Source organism: Pinus tabuliformis, chromosome 3_2, assembly GCF_031772625.1.
Source record: "Pinus tabuliformis cultivar Carrire ecotype Pingquan chromosome 3_2, CPIR1, whole genome shotgun sequence".
NCBI classification, from domain to species: Eukaryota; Viridiplantae; Streptophyta; class Pinopsida; order Pinales; family Pinaceae; genus Pinus; species Pinus tabuliformis.
Window position 1 is genome coordinate 1254120209 of NC_142302.1, and position 18195 is coordinate 1254138403.

An 18195-nucleotide genomic window follows, 5' to 3' on the forward strand; every position below is an offset into this window, starting at 1 on the left:
AACTTTATACCGCTTTATTTCGTGAATTTCGTGATGTCTTCGCATGGTCTTACGAGGAAATGCCCGGCATCGACCCCAGTATTGTGGTGCATGAAATACCTACTTATCCAGGCGCTAAGCCTGTTCGTCAACGCTTACGTTCAGTGCACCCTCGAAAGGCTGCAGCCATCAAGGCCGAAGTTGAAAAGCTTCTTCGAGCTGGTTTCATCTATGCCATTCCCCTCACGGAGTGGGTATCCAATATAGTCCCTGTGAATAAAAAGCAGGGCACTATCCGGGTCTGTGTTGACTACCGCGATATTAATCGTGCCTGTCCAAAAGATAACTTTCCTACGCCTTTTATTGATCAACTTATTGATGACTGCGCAGGAAGTGAGATTTATTCGTTTATGGACGGCTTCTCTGGTTATAACCAGATCAACATAGCCCCTGCAGACCAGCATAAGACAGCTTTCATTTGTCCTTGGGGCACCTTTGCTTATAAGAAGCTTCCTTTCGGTCTCAAAAATGTCGGTGCCACTTTCCAGCGTGCGATGTCGTATGCTTTTCATGATATTCGACACATCGTACAGCCTTACCTGGATGACCTCCCAGCTCACTCAGCTAAACGTCAAGACCATCCATCTCATCTACGCGAAATCTTTATCCGCTGTCGACACTACCGTATTCGACTCAATCCGCATAAGTGTGTCTTCTGCGTAGAATCTGGCCGACTGCTCGGGTTCATCGTCTCCCGGGAAGGCATCCGTCTGGATCCCCTCAAAGTCGAGGCCATTTTGAATCTTCCTCCCCCTACCTCTTTGCAGCAATTGCAGAGCTTGCAGGGTAAAGCTAATTTTCTCAGACGATTCATTCCGAATTATGCCGAGGTGGCTAAGGGTTTCACACGATTGTTAAAGCGAGACACACCCTTTCGTTGGGATGCTATCGCCCAGGAATCTTTCAAGCGCCTTAAAGACCTTCTTGTCTCAGCTCCGCTCTTAAGACCTCCGAATTACCACCGTGACTACACTCTCTATCTTGCTGCCGCTGACACCACCATCGGCATGGTTCTAGTGCAGGATGATGATGCCGGCATTGAGCACGTTGTCTATTATCTTAGTCGCAACCTTCTGGATACGGAAACTCGCTATGCATATGTCGAGAAGTTGGCATTGGCAGCTGTCTGCGCCGTCCAACAATTCCGCCATTATATCCTGTTGCGCACAACGACCGTGATCTCTGATTGCAACCCCATGACCTACATTTTGTCGCGTCAGCTGCTGGGGGGCAAATACTCGAAGTGGATCGTAATCCTCCAAGAGTTCGACTTGGAATTCACTGCGGCCAAGTCTAAGAAATCTCTGGTCTTTGCTGAACTGCTCTGTTCCTTACCATCTCACTCTGCACCATCTCGTTCAGAGGAGCATATCCCGGACGAAACATTGTTTCTCATCAGCACCCTCGACCCATGGTACGGGGACATTATCGTATATTTACAGACGTCTTCTTTCCGTCCAAATGTATCGAAAGATGCTCGACGGCGAATTCGTCACCAAGCTCAACCCTATCGCATTTTGGGCGATACCCTGTACCGCCTCGGCGTTGATTCTGTTCTCCGCCGTTGCTTGACTCTCGAGGAGGCTGAGCGGGTGTTGAATGACTGCCACTCCGGCGCTTGTGGCGGCCATATGTCTGGATATGCTACCGCCCAGAAGATCCTCCGTGCTGGTTATTTCTGGCCTTCCATCTTCAAGGATTGCATCCTTGCTGTACGTGCATGTCACGAATGCCAGGTTTACCACTGGAAGATGCGTGCACCTGTTGCACCACTGCACCCGGTTGTCACCGTAGGTCCATTTGCCAAATGGGGCATCGATTACACATCCTATAACCCTCGTTCGGCCGGGGGGCATGGGTACATCATCGTTGCCGTGGATTATTTCACCAAGTGGGCCGAAGCGATGCCTACATTGAACGAAGACGGTTACACAGCGGCGCAGTTTTTATTCAATCATGTCATTACTCGTTTCGGAGTCCCTCAAGCTATTGTCACGGATCACAGAAAGCATTTCCGTAATCACATGATGACGGAACTAACAACCCAACTAGGCTTGCGTCAGGATAGTTCGACACTGTACTATCCACAATCTAACGGTCAAGTCGAAGCCGTGAACAAAGTTTTGATCACTATGCTTCAACGCACCATCAATACGCACAAGTCTAATTGGCATTTGATGTTGTTCCCAGCCTTGTGGGCCTACCAGACTTCTGTGAAGGACGCCACCGGTTTTACTCCGTTTCAGTTGGTTTACGGACTGGAGGCTACCCTTCCCGTCGAATGTGAGATTCCTTCATTGAAATTAGCTGTCGAGTTGCTTCCCAACACCACTCCGATGGAGGAACGGCTTCTGTACCTAGAACGGTTAGACGAGACTTGTCGTTTAGCTTCTCTGGCTATCGAAGCGCAAAAGAAGAGAGTCAAGGCTCACTTTGACCAGAACATTCATCCTCGTTCCTTCGTTGAGGGAGATCTAGTACTGCTCTACGATCAAGCTAAAGATAAGCTGGGGGCAGGAAAACTCGAATCCATGTGGCTAGGTCCCTATATCGTGAAAAGAGTTTTAAAAAAGGGCGCATATGAGTTGATTGACTACGAAGGAAATCCTCTTGACAAGCCCCGCAACGGGCTGTATCTGAAGAAATATTATGCATGACTTCGTGCACTCAATGTGTACATACGCGTGTTTAGTGTGTTTTGTGTGCATGATTTCATGTTTTGCTTTGGTTTGAAGACGTGTTTGCCTCTTATTGTGTTTTCTTCTTCTTGTGCAGATGTCTAGTGCACCTTATGTTGGTTTCGCTGATGGCGCCTGCCGTAGTACCTGCAATTTGTCCTCTGCGGCATGGGCGATCTATGATCCTCACGGAGAGTTGCTAGATCTTCAAGGAGTCTGCCTCGGTCATACCACTAATAATGTTGCCGAATACAGTGCCGTAATTGAGCTACTAACCGAAGCAGTTGATCTCGGCATTCGTGCAATGATGGTAAACCTGGACTCCCAGCTTGTCGTTCATCAACTCAACGGGCGATATTCCGTCAGAGACCAAGTATCCTAAGGTTGTATCTACGTGTCAGATTGTTAGAAAGGAGTTTTGACTATATCACATATCAACATATTCCGAGACGATTAAACACGTTGACTGATGCATTGGCAAATCATGTGTTAGACAGACATTTGCGAAATAGATAAACATCATACGAGAAGACATAGAAAGCATAGTAGAGTAAAACATATGTAAATAAGACATTTCTCAAGCATAGTTTGCATGCGTGCTGTGTGTGCTTTTAAGCTTGCATTTAAAAACATTAAAATATATGGGTCATGTGTTGTGCAATTCATACATAAGATCACATTTGTACTGAACACTTGCATAACATAAACAAAACATCATCACATGTAACAAGATCCATCCAAAAATCGGTATGTATATATATATATATATATATATATATATATATATATGTGTGGCGCACTAAGGCGCTCAAAAATAAGTGTATATGTCAAAAATAGAGTCACTGTCCTCAATACATCCGAGACACATGTCTCTCAAAACAGCAATAGAAGTAAACCTAGGCGACTAGTGGGCTGGGTTGTGCTCTCTGTAGCACACAGCCGCTCGTGCCACCCGCCTCAAAAGGCGGTGCAGCCTGGGTGCCACCCCCACTGTGTGGATCTGGTGCTCTATGGGGACCTCCTCGACCCCCTGATAGTCTGGCACTCCCTCCAGCAAACCCTCAAGGTTGCGGGCCACAGTCTCCGACGTATCCACCCCTGGAGGAACTAAGGCCAGGGCCCCAGCTTCTGGTCCCTCTCTCCGTGCCGTTAGGGCTAGGCCCACAGGTCTCACAGGTCCCACATCTGCATACAGTGACATTCATTAAGACATGTACATGAAAAACCAAAAACATCAAAAAATGTTAAAATGAGATCAAGTGACATACCTCCATCATCCCAATGCTCTCCTGCGGGCAGTGGCATGTCTGGATCATTGCGGAAGTCTATGCCGACATATGGCCAGTCCTCCACAATGACAACTTGGCACTCCAGCCACTCTCTGAAGTACACTCCCCAAGATACTGGGCGACCACCACCTCCACGTGGCATGACCCGGGCCCATCGACTGGCCCTCGTCTCCCGGGGACCTCTAGGTGGATCCACAGCCATGGTCTGTAGCTGTAGAACCGGCACCCGCTCCAGCATGAGCGGTAAAAGGAGCGACCCATATGCGAACTGCTTCGTCTCTCCACGACGGCAGTTGCTTAGTTGCCTCTTCATGCTAGCAGTCACAGCAGTCGCCCAGTCAAAGATGGTGGGCTGTAGGCACTCCAGAGCTAACAACAGTTGGTTCTTCGAGGCCTCATGGTTGGCCAAAGAACCCGCTGCCCGTGTCACCAGGAAGAGTATCGTGCGGAGAGGCATGTCCCGCACTGTCGGGATAGCAACCTTCCCGCTCCGTGTCTTTTCAGCTCCTGGGCATACTCTAGCCATCAGCTGGTCCAGAGTCTCGCCGCTGGGTCGCTGCCCCTCCAGGATGGGCCTCTGGCCCCGGCGCGACAAACCAGTCAAAAAGTAGATATCCGAGGCATCGAACTCAATATCCTGCCCGCGGATGGTGAATTTCCCATCTACTGGATTCCAAGCTCTGATCAGGAACTCCAGCAAGTCAGGTTGCGCTCTCAGGCGCGGAGTCAGGAAGAACTTTAGGAAACCGCATGCCCGCATTGCATTCCGGCATTCGGCAAGTGCATATGCAGCTATATCCTCGTTATCGTGAGCTCTCTCTTGCCATACGAAAGACATTGTGCCCTGCAAAGCCATGAAAAAATATTAGATCGCCGTTGGTGGAAAAATTTACGTTCAATTTATAAAAATTCATATTTTTCCGCGCCAGCGCGACTGTTTTAAAAACAGTCGCGCTGAAAATGGCGCCCCTTTGTTTTTTCATTGGGTCAGCGCGGAAGAACACGGGTTTTCCGCGCTGACCCAAAAGCTGGTACGTGTAATTTTAAATCGATCAGCGCGGTCCCGAGCGGGAAACCCGCGCTGACCGAGAGCGCACCCATGCTCAAGAAATTTGCCCAATTGGGCGAATTCCACCGTTAAAATCTTGCTAAATATAATCAAAATGGAGCGCATGGCAAGGGGAACCTACCTGGATCAAGCCGTTCGACGAATGGTGTCTGCACGGGGAAGAATTTGCTCCGTCAACTTCACAGCTTCACAACGTTCTCAGAGGCTCAATATGGTAACAATGGTAAAAATGACTATTTACCCTCCTATTTATAGTAAAAATGGCTTAATTAACTATAGATTTTGCAAATGTGGGTTTTTGTCATGCTTTTACCATGGATTTAGCACTTCTCTCAATGTCGTTATGCATGTTTTAATATGTTTTTTCCACATATCGAACGGATTTATGTGGGTATTTTTATTGTGTAGGTTCTCAGAAACAATGAAGTCATAATGATCCTAAAATCACTTGGTCCCAAAAAATGTCGTCTTTGAGCTCTTTTTCGACATGAAACAAGAAAAGATGGCCGAGCTTCCTTTCAGCTCGTTAAAGGGGACGAGAGGCGGTCATTTTAAGCTCTTTTTTCGACCGTGTAACTTAAAAAGATTGCCGGGTGTTTGTCGTTTCGCACTCGTTATTGGCTTTAAAACGACGTGTTTCCGACCGCTTTTTTACTTTTTCGGGTCGAAGGCACTATTTACGAAAAGTACTCCTCGATCGTAATGGTCGAGCGGTTCTTTCGAGCATAGTTTTATACTTTTTCGGGCTCGAGAGACACAACTGTACGAAAAAGGACCCCCCTGGAGTCTCCTTTTCCGCTGTCTTTTCAGACTCTCTAAATAAGAAAAAACGCCGAGTTTTTCCTTTGTCAGGCTCGTTAAACACTTAATGACATCGGACATGGTCAAATGACACTCTTCAAGCATATGCCATCCCCGTCAAGCTTGTCATCCAAAAATAATCAGGGTACCTGCCAGAAATGGTGGGGAAAATGGAACTGTAATCATAGTCGTGTCGGTAGTATGTCGCTCTTGAACATGGCACTCCTCTGCTTCGTGTCTGGGTGGGACCATCTCATCTTGTTTTTCACTGGCCTCCGTGGGTTTGGGTTATCCTATTTGACCTCTCATCTGCTCATTGCCATCGTCACCATACCCTCTGCTCATTTGATGTCAAATACTGCCACATCCGCTATAGTGTCGCCGATATGTTCAAGAGAAGTTGACCTCTGCAATAATACAACCTCATCTGCTATCTCACACAAATCATTTTACCTCTGTCTCGTGTCGATGATGTGGGAAACATTATGGCCCACCTTCGGTCAAGGTCACTTCCTGTCGACTTCAGCCCATTATCCGGGAAGGTGACTTAGAGACTCCCTTCAGGTGCCTTAGAGTCTGCATGCCTCAATGGCAGGTTCTTCGTGTTCGACGCGAGGTTTTCATCATAGGCCTCCGATCGAATGATTTTGTGGGTGTTCGACACCAGCTCATTGATTCACACGCCGCAGATTGTATCTATAGTACCTTGAGGACCATTGTCATTATTGATGGTACCTCTCGCGTCTGTTAACAGTTTCATCATTGACTGGTAATCAGACGATGTTCTTGCATGTTCGACTCCAGCTCATGTATTCACATGCTTGGACTTGTACTTTGTTCGGGTCGGGACGGAGCGCAAGACCCTGGATCCCTGTCTGTTATGGTCCAGGTTGCGATTTTGTGGATGATCATTACATGACTCATTGATGGATGGCTGCGCCCATACCTGAGTCTTCATGGATGGCTGCGACCATACCTTATCATTATTTTGGTCTCTTTAGCTGGGTGGCTGCGTCCATTCCACAGACCTTTTCGCATGTCTTTCGGATGGCTGTGCCCATGCCTAGACTGCATGTACTTGATTATCAGAGATATTCGGTCCTTCCTGGTGGTGTTCCAGTTCGGCGAGTGTTGTAAAGCATTTCACTCCTCCCACTCTCTCGGTCTTCATGCTTAGGGGGGCATCTGTTACACAGTAATTTGTCACTGTCTCCCTGTCAGTCCCCTACTGTGTTAGGAATTCACAATAATCAAGTTCATGCCTTCTGAACTGGCCAAAAAACCCACTTTTCCAAAGTTTTCCTCATCAGCGCGTCTGTTTCTAAAATATCCGCGATGACTGGCGCTTTCTAACAGACCGCGTGCGTTGCCAGCGCGGAAGCACACGCCTTTCCCGCGCTGATCGAAATTTCACGACCAGCGCAGCCTCTGTTTGTATCTACCCGCGCTGATCTGGCCTTTTACATTATGTCTTCGTGACGTCAGCGCGCCAGACTAGTTATGCACCCGCGCTGATCCAGTTTTGGCGAATTTGTTCCAACAGCCAGCCTTCCAGATAACTCCAGGCTTGGTTGTTGGCTTTGTGAGTATCGACTCCTTTCTATGGCATGTCTGTTCGACCCTTTGCAACCACTTCCCTTAAGGATAAGCTCATCCTTCCACCCTTTTAGGAGGCTCCTTCTCCTATATAAACTTCCACCATTACCATGAGCAGCTAGTTTTGGAATAGCTTGGATTGTATAGAGCTTATAGTGCTCAGATTGCTGCTACTATAGGTATTTGGTGTGCTAGGTGTGGAAGTGATTGATTGCTTAGGGAAGGTTGTTTTGTGTTGCTTGTGTGAGAGAGAGAGTTGCTTGTCTTGGGAGAATCACTTCCAAAGGTGAATGCTTGAGACACTTGCTGACTGGCCCCTCCTGAGAAGGTTACTGACGTCAGAACATTTGGTTGTACTCTTCTCTGTTTGATTAATAATAGATGACTGCTATTATTGTTCCATTCTCATTTGTCTACGCAATGGTTAAATGTGAATTACATCTTTTCTGACTGATGTATGGTTGCTTTTATTAGATTTCACGCTTGTGTTTGTTTCCTCTTCGTGTGTGCAGGTATCTATTCGCAGAGATCGCGGAGGATCGTGACCGGCCAAAGCGAAGGAGCGAAGGCGGCATCTCTTCGTCAAACAACAGCGTTGGAATCCAAGTAGGTGCTCTTTACCTCTTGTTTAATTGCAATTAGGAACATGCATAGTAGCATTGACTGATTGTTGCTAGACCCTTGCTGGGCTAGTAGGGATCGCCTCTATCCGTAGAGGGGATTTACCTCTCCAACAAGGACAGCACTATTTTGAAGGAGAGAGGCATGTTAAGTCCCTATAATACTAGTGCATCTTGTTTACTGTTATTGTTAGCATAGCCCCCTATTTTTATTGTTGTGCCCATGTATCCCCCTATTTTTATTGTTGTGCCCATGTATCCCCCATATTGTTATTGTTGTGCTCCATAGAAGCCCACTATTTTTATTGTTGTGCCCTTACATTATTATTGTTATGTAGGTTTTAATTATATTATGACCCCTTAGAATTTTATATATACCAAAGAGGTCTTATCATTTGTATCATCCAAAAATTGTTCATTTATGTAATGTAAAGGAAATTGCCCCCTCAAAGAGGACAATTTTTAAGCCGTTGATCTATCGTTTCTTATATTTTGTGAGATGGTTGCATAACATTAGATGATCACAACTAGAATGGAATATGGATCTATGAGTAATTAGTATACACCATGTTAACGGGTTTGGAATACATCTTTAAATGACTTTTTTTATAAATGAAGGTTGATGAGTAACTATCTTTCTAAAGGACTTAAATCTCAATCTCTCTAATAGCCTCAACTTCATACCGAGCATTTTTTACCACATATTTATTTTCATACTACTTACACATAAATACCATCATGGATTGCATTAACTCATAAGTACTGAACTATAAACATAAGGTTTGGCTTTCAAAAAATCTAATTGAAACTCTGGTGGAACTAGTTAGTTACAATCATGCATGAGACCTTCCCTAATCACCATACTACCCTATGGACAAGAACCTATGTTTTCTTGGGTGGGGCATGTTGGTATCTTCGTCGGGGCTATAGACACTCGTTGGTAGCGAGGAAAGACCAGTGACACTAGATTAAAATCTAGTGTGTGATCTTCCCACTCCTTCTGTTGAGGTAACTTTTGATGGGACATGTCGGTATCTTCGTCAGGGCTATAGATGCCTGCTGGCATCCGAGTAAGGTTAGTAGTATTGGACTAAGTCTAGTGTGTAATCCTTCCATCCTGTAAAATCACTTATTTCCTAAATAAATTGAAATATGTCCTCTAACATGAAGAGCGATGTCCCTTATCTCAGGATAGTGGATGACTCCATCGGGACACTGATCAGGCCCACTAGTTGTGAAGCGACGTCCGATTATAGAAACTCATGTTATGCAAACAAAAAGGGAAACAAATCCCTAATAACTAGTCTCCATAATTTCAGTAAAACCTTATTCTGAAATGGAAGTCGTCCTTGTGAATATTAATTAGTACTATGACTCTTGCAATCTCTTGAACATTAACTGTAAGTATGTATTGTTTATATATGGTGTGGAATGCTCTTATGAAGAATGAGACGAATTTTAATCTATGATTGATGTACCCCAAATCATTATCATAATTACCCTGCTACTATGAAAAATATAAACATGTGTCTTTTATACGAACAACAACTAAGTTCATTAACATATATACTAGGACTTCATGTGATTACCTTGGTTTCATTCTTGCTATTGGTTAGACTAAACGTTAAGATGCAAATAGTTTCTTTATAGGATAGGTTAAACTTTACATTTTTTTCACATTCAAAGCTTCTTTTTCTCCTCCTAGGTAATAAATGAAGGGTTTTTTTGTTTTATTTTCCTTATAACAGTGAAAATTACGCATCTTCTGACATAAATAAAAAGGGGTGCTATTAAAGTTTTCTCCTATTTTAATTATTAAAGTGTTTTATTTCCATTAAGGCTTGATTATGTATATGAGAATCTTACAATTTTATGCTAATCATTTGAAATTCTTTGCAAGAGATCCTAGATTATCCACTAGATATCATCAGACAGTTGAACTATGATCAACCTATTAAATTGTAGCAAGAAAAGGCTTCATTTGACTTGTGCCTTAGTCAACTGGAAAAATTATAATTTCCATATCAACAAAATGACTTGAGTTACAGTTAGAAGGAGTGACATGGCCAAGTCACTTTGTTAAGTTAGTCAATTCAAGTTTGTGGGAAAGAAGTAGAGTTGTGCACGAGTTTATTGCTAAGATCTAGATAGTGGAGTTATACTTTGTGAAACTCATTTATCCGAGATCCAGTCATGAATAGATTCAATATGAGTTCAGTTGAGTAGTTGTAACTGTTGTTAACTCACAGATCTCTCTGTTAACTAGTCAATTTACTAAAAATAGCCCTAGTCATGTATGCAATTCAAATTGCCTAGTTGAGTGGTGGGAAAATGCATAATTGTATTTATTATTGTATACTAGTGAGTGTACAGAATTTGATGTATCAAATGAGGAGTTCTCTTGGGATTGCACAAGAAAATAGGAGCTCTTCCTATTCTTTAGGAGCACAAATTGCACAAGGAAATAGGAGGAAGCGGGAGGCCTATTTTGGCTAAGTCTTGGCCAGAGAAAATCTAGGAGGAGATTAGTATTGCAATATCGAATGAGATTCAAGGATTGAAGCATTCATTGTAATAGACATATATTCTCATATGATATAATAAAAATGGAGGAGAGGTTTTTCCCCATTGGGTTCCCCAATAAAAATAGTGTTCCTTGTGATTGAATGATTGCATGTGTTTCTATTGTATGTTTTCCCTTCATCAAATTGAGTAGAAGAAAATTGTGTTTATTATTTTTAGTCTAAATTCATTAGCAGTTGCAAATTTTGAGTTATTTCTACATGGTATCAAAGCTATTGGAGACTACATAAAACCCAAGTTCCAAATCTTCTCTTAGAGAAATTTCGAATAGAAAAGTTTTATGGTGCAATTTTTTTTAGTGTAGGAACAATGTATTTCTATGCATTGAGGCTTGAGTATGCATCAGAGGGCATTTAAAATTTCATAGCTTGGAAAGACAAAATGGAAGTTGTGTTAGATGACAAATGAGTATTGGCGTACACACAAACTGATATTCCAAAACCAGCAACATGAGATGGACAACAACTGGCTCAGTGGAAGAAAGACACAACAAAAGCTACAAGGATTATTCTAAACGGAGTCTGAGATCATGTGTTTTTCAATTTGCATGGCAAGGAGACTCTATTTGCAATGTGGAAAATCCTCACAGAACTATTCCACAACAACAATGATGCGAGGAAATTTGCATTGAGAGATAAGCTCAAGAACATTCGAATGGGTAAAAATGAAATTGTTGTTCAATACCTATCAAGCTTCACTTAGGTGAGAGATGAACTTGGAGGAGTTGGAGAAAATGTGCCATCATCTAAACTTGTGAGATTAGCACTCCTTGGTCTTCTAAGATCTTGGCATAACTATCAAGATTCAATTAATGGTATATACAAGCTCCCATATTGGGAAAGACTTTGGTCTGGTTTGGTGCAGGAGGAGATTAGAAGAAACATTAGAGATGGAGTCTCATCCAGATCCGAAGAAGAAGAAGAATGTGCTCTAGTTGGAAAAGGAAACAATGCCAAATGAAATAAGGCCCAAGGCGAGGCAGAATTCAAAAAAACCCATGGCAAGAAAAAAGACCTTAGTAAAATTAAATGCTTTCACTGCCATGAGTATGGAAATTATGCAACCAAGTGTCCACATAAGAAATTAAGTAAGGAGCCTGCAACAACAACAACAAGAAATGCTCTCACATCACAATTCGAGTTGGATTTCACCCTCATTACTTGCATGAAAAACATGGTAAGAGGGAGTGAGTGGTACCTAGACTCTGGTGCTTCACATCATATGATAGGAAATAAGGAGTTCTTCAGTAGCCTAAAGAAGAAGGACCTACAATTACCCATAGAGCTTGGAGATGATGATATATTTTGTACCAAAGGGATTGGCATTGTCACCTTTAAGAGGGATTTAGGCTCTCATCTTCACCTAAAGAATGTGCCTAGCCTAAAGAAAAATCTAGTTTATGTAGTTGTACTTGAGGACAAAGGATATGATGTGGTTTTCAGTAAGGGGAAAACTTATCTGAAGCATGTTGCTACTAGAAAAGTAAAAAAAAATGGTGCTCGAGTTAAAAATCTCCATAAGCTAGAGGTATATTTCAATATGCATGCAGATGTACCTCTAGGAGTGAGGTGGGGTGATGTAGAGCCTTAGTCCCAGAGTTGAAAAGATTTGGGCAGGGTCCATAGGAGAGAAACAACAATTGCAGTATACTCGTCTCATGGATCATTACTCTTGCTACGGGTACCCATAGTATTCAATAGCATAAGGATCAATGTCAATTGATGCATTCATACCTTGAGTGACAGTTGCAGAGGCTAGTAGCAGTCAGAGACTTAGGAGACAGTTGCATCTCAAAGACACAATTGATTTAGTATTTTGGATGCTTCTTAGTTGCAGTTTTTGCAGTAGCAACAACAACAATGAGAGGGAGTTTTAGTTGTGTTACAGTACATTCCTATAGAAGAGTAAGATTGGGGTTGTGCATAACCATTTTATTCCTAAGAGGGAGTGTTAATTTGTAGCGATAAAAGGATTCATTTGGCTTGTGCCTTAGTCAAATGGAGAAATTCAAATTTCCACATCAGTAGGATGACTTGAGTTGTAGTTAGCAAGAGTGACATGGCCAAGTCACTTAGTTAAGTTAGTCAAGTCGAGTTTGTGGGCAAGAAGTAGAGTTGTGCACAAGTTGATTTCTAAGATATACCAATGTAGTGGAGTTATAATTAGTGAAACTCAGTTACATGAGATCTAGTCATGAATAGAGTTAGTAAAAGTTCAGTTGAGCAGTTGTAACTATTGTTAACTCAATGATCTCTCAGTTAACTAGTTAATTTATTAAAAATATCCCTAGTCCTGCATGTCCTTTGAATTGCCTGGTTGAGTGGAAGGAAAGGCATAATTGTGTTTATTATTGTATACTAGTGAGCATACAAAGTTTGCATGTAGCAGGTGAAGAATTATCTTGGGATTGTGCAAGAAAATAGGAGATCTTCCTATTCTTTAAGAGCAGGAATTGTGCAAGGAAATATGAGGAATCATGAGGCCTATTTTGTCTAAGTATTGGATAGAGCATATTTAGGAGGAGATCAATATTGCAATGCAGATTGAGATTCAAAGATTGAAGCAGTAATTATAATAGATCTATATTCTCATCTGATATAATATAAACGGAGGGGTTTTTCCTAGTTTGGTTCCCCAGTAAAAATTGTGTTCCTTGTGATTGAATGAATGCATGTGTTTCTATTGTATGTTTTTCCTTCCACGGATTGAGTAGAAGAAATCTGTGTCTATTGTTTTCAGTTTGAATTCATTAGCAACTACAAATTTCAAGTTATTTCTACACAACCTCACAAAAAAAATATCTTCGGGTTGTAATTAGCAAGGAAGCTAACTCCCTCCTTGTGGATTGTAGATATCAGACGACTAATGTTTGATTTTGGGCCTAATTAATACCCACCTTGTGTCTAAAATGATCTAATGAAGAAAGCGAAAGTGATCAACAACTGGTTTTGGTTAACTCCTATAGTGTATCCGATGGTGAATTTCATCACAGTAGCTAAATTATGCTTGGTCCTTCCACACAGTTGAAAACAAGATAAGGATAAAATGGATGGATTAGTCGCTAAGTTTCTAGCCTTATCACTGAGTTTGAAATGTCAATCTTTAATAGTGACGAAAACAAATAATAGGTAAATTTACAGGACATTTATTGATAATGCATTAACATTGGATGTTTATGGTCATGTAATGATGTTGTTGCAATATATTGGTCTAAATGACTCCATTCCCAATAGAAGGCATCTATTATGTTGTTTTTGGTGCCTCACAAGGAGACACCATCCTTAGTAGGAGCTAGATGTTGTTCCCAAAGGTGACCCTCCTCAAAAACTAAGCTTCTCTCTCTTCGAAGACTTTTCTTATTTCTCCCAACCTTATTCAACTTCCTATAGTTGTATATAACTATGTATCGCTTATTCCTATTCATACAAAAAAAGAAAATCAGTGAAATAGATTAGAGCCAAAATTTTAAGTATGAAGAATGGAGTTAATGGCATAAGTGACGTTGTTTAAGGAATGTGACATATCAATTAAAGTGTGTGTTTATTATTTTTTTCAACCTTATTAATCATATATTAATAAAAATACAAAACAATTAAAAGATTAATATCACTAACTAGCGTATGTGACTAAACATAATTAAGAAACTATTACCATAACTAATAACTCCACAAAAATGAGAAAGTTGTCCACAAAAAGAGGAGTACGGTCCAAAAAAGGGAAATATACAAAGATTCACTATAATAAACTAATTTAAAGGTGATCATGATAAATCTTCTTAAACTAATGAAAATATAATTTAACCAAAGTAAATAATGGTAAAAATTGTATACCCTGATCGGGGTGCGTGCTAGAGGATGGCAAGTCCTGCGAATAGTTATGAAGAATAAAGGCAAGGTACATCACACTGCCCCCCACACGCTCAAGTTGATGGATGCGGTGGCCCTTCACATGAGTACATGCAAGGGTGGTGGGAAAGGTGGCAGGCACGGCAGGGACGAGGTGAGAGGCATAGTAATTAAGGAAAGACAAGGGGAGGAGGAATTGTATTATGGTTTGTGGAGTAAGGAGCTGAAGCAGCACCGTAGGAAGGCGACAGCATCAACATTTGAAACTTGGGAGTGGAAACGGGTATGCATCTTGGAACTATGCCTCCCTTGCAATGTCGACTTGGTTTGATTCTTGCTGGGGGATTGGGAGACTCTGGGGAAGGGAAATTGGGGGAATTGCAGGGGAAATTGGCGGAGGCGTCACGTTGTTTAGTCTGGCTTTGTGTCGTAGCTATGAGACCGTTGGGAACTAATTTGGCCAATGGTTGTGAGCCCCTTTCTGTGGGTAGCACTAAGACTCCTGGTTTCGCATGGTGTGGACCGAGAGAGGTCGGGTGCTGGGGATGGTTAGGTGACAACTCGCTGGTAGAAGCTAAGTGTAGCAAGAGCATTCAAACTACGGGGTTGGTGGGTGGATCAGTGGATGCAACCTCGGCAAGACCTGAGGAATGGGGAGTAGTAGCCGCGATGAGAAACCTGATAGGATCTATGGAGGGGAGGAAGGGTATGACAAGGGCAGAGGCATGGTGTTGGCTTACTAGGCAGAGGGGAACGAGATGGCATACCACGGTAGAAGAATGGCTGGGTTGATGCGAGGGATACATGCATGGCCTTAGCAGGGGCCTGTCAACCTTACTGGGTATGCGAGGTATCAAAGAGGGAGGAGTGAGAAGCTTAAAGGGAGATGGAGCCCAGCCACGGTTCACGACTGGGCCACCAGCCACCCTGCCCCCTACTCTATGCATAATTGGGTTAAGATAAGGAAGAGAGAGAATATCGACATTGAGAATTCAAAGCAAGACTGTAAAATGATCCAAAGCCAGAGGATAACACCTCTTTCTTGTGAATAGGTATTGAACAATATTGAAATGGCTCGGCCAACGAGAGGAAGAGGTCGCGGAAGATGAGGTCGAGAGCCGGCAAAGGCTAAAGGCCCGAGCACATCGAAACCCTGCAGAGGAAGGAAGTCAGTTGAGCACCTCATTAGTGAAGCCGCCAAGGCATACTGGGAGGGAACAGACGAAGGAATTCGAAATTTGCTAGAAGAATGGGAGGCAAAAATCAAGCAAAGCAATGAGACAAAGGAGGAGATAGAAAACTGGAAGACATTATTCCCGGACCTTGGGAATACCAGAGGAAGGATAACCCAATTGAAATAGACTTTATACCTCTACTGGCTTATGAAAAGCCTATTGGGGAAACCCATGGAACAAATCTCAGTGGGGATGGCTCTCTCTCTCCAAGACATGCCAAACTACAAATAGGATTTGCAGCGAATCCAATTCCAACTCCACAAGTAGGATATCCGACTGGATAGAATTCAAAGGCATATCCCATGCATCATTGAATTGTCTGAGATGCCTGGGGAAACTATCAAGGATCCGACATCGGTGGAATCGACATCAAAAGACTAGCAGGGATAGTTAGTTTATCTAGTTTCTTTTTGTTATTATATGCGGGTAGCATTTACTTTATATTATGCATGCTTATGGACAGATAGACATATAGAGTCTTGTCATGAAACAGAGACATACTTAGCTTGGTTAGAAAGACTAAAACTTCATTGTTTTTGGATGGTTTATAACGAGGATAGGTGGCCAACAGACTTGGTTTTCCATTAGGAAAGTTGAGGCCACCTAGCCTACCTATGTGGTGTAAATTTGCTGATTATAAATAGAAAATGAAGGGTCCTACGAAGTTTAACAAAAAAAGTGGTAAAAATCGTATAATTAAAAAAGTGAAAATAATTCCACATCTGAGAGTAATTTTAAATAATCACTTATTTGAAATCGATTCATATTATCATTATTATCATTGAATGGATTACTCATACCTAAACTATTTGACAAGCACAACCTTGTATAAACCTAAAATTGTAATCAACATCTAATCTTCTATTGACGATATGCATATGCATATCGTGAATCTAGTAACAAGGAATTAAATGGTTATATATATTATTTGAAATCAAATTAAATTTCATTATTCATATATTATTTATTACTCGCATTTGCATGGTTAAAATGTAAATAATTTGAATTATAAAAATAGTTATTTATAACTCTAGTCATAAAAGATAAATAAATAAATAAAATAAAATAAAATAAATAAGTAATATTTAGATTGGTAAAAAATATATAAAGAAAATATCAAAACATTAATATTTTCAGTAAATTATAAACGTTCTAAACATTCAATTCTTGGTGAAGCTTATTTAAAAACCATAAAAGCATAAATCAATTATTTTTTTCAATTTAAGTTTTTATAAATAAACACATATATAAATTAAAATGGAGATTAAAAAAATAAAAAATAAATAAAAATATGTAAGTAAATTTAAAAGTCACTTTTAAATAAAAATTTGTTGAAATTTATTCACAGAGAAGGTATGCTCAACTAGTATGAAACCCTATTCTACATTGCTTATGAATTACATTTGATTCCACATAGGCTTAAATTGAAACGTTTTATTAAACCATTAATATTTCTATTATTTTAATGCTACGATATTAAAAAATGATAAAAATAATTTTTATAAACTTTGTAGAGCTTCTCTTTCACTACGCTGGAAAGTTAATTTCTCACGCATTGTGCATCATGAATAAAAAATCAAAGTTAAAAAAAAAATAATAATAAAAAAAACAAACAAAACAAAACCAAAAAACCACTTGATAAAACAGATGCCCAAGAAATACTTAGGGTAATTTATCAAAACTTAATTACTAAACATTATATCATATTTACTATCTCCCAAGATCCACATTATAACGTTTCATTAGAATTACTTATACGAAACCACCTTTGTCAGATCATATTACGTTAAAAGAGGCTAAAGGGTAATATATTTATCAAACAAATATTTCATTAAACGAAGAACCACTTTATCGAATCATCATACTAAGCTAGGCATGGCGTCCACAATTTGACAACACTCGTATCGTTGTCGTTGGGTCGAAGGAGGAGGTTTATACACTTTCCTACTCCTAACCTGATATGGAAAGAGGGTCGTTTGTCAAAAATGAGATCAATGTTCGAGATGTGTCAGGATAAACAACGCTGATCACCAATTCCGGTCTTTGATTTTGGTATTTGGAATCAATTTGCAAAGAGTCTCACCCGTGTTAACTCACTTATCATTCTCCACCTGCTATAAGAGGATGATTTTTTATTTAAAGTAACTCAAATCCCTAGGTTGTATTAAAGAACACATTTTCACTTGAGTTTTTAGAGCTTTCTATTCATTTGTTGGTAGGGACGGATGGCTGTAGCACCCCCCACCCAGGTTCGAGTCCTGCTGTGGCAGGTGTATGATGTTGTATGTTGGAAAATGTAAAGGTCCCGCACTAGCTTACAAAAAAAAAAAAAAAAAAAAAGAGCTATTTGAACTTTGTTAATGTTTGAATTTAACTTGCACAAAGTCTCATATATAAAATGTGTCCTTGGAGATTAAGATTTTCATTATAGGTTCAAAAG

The 18195-nt window shown here is 41.1% G+C and overlaps 1 protein-coding gene across 1 annotated transcript in view; it reads right to left on the reverse strand.

Moving 5' to 3' along the window:
* Positions 1–18195, reverse strand: part of LOC149185286 (pentatricopeptide repeat-containing protein At2g13600-like) — a 146021-nt gene that overhangs the window by 102763 nt on the left and 25063 nt on the right. The window contains exons 4-5 of the mRNA XM_089415609.1: positions 4754–4850; positions 3736–3902 (exon numbers count right to left, since the gene is read on the reverse strand). Coding sequence (XP_089271735.1) covers positions 3736–3902; positions 4754–4850 — 264 coding nt within the window. The remainder of the gene's footprint in view (positions 1–3735; positions 3903–4753; positions 4851–18195) is intronic.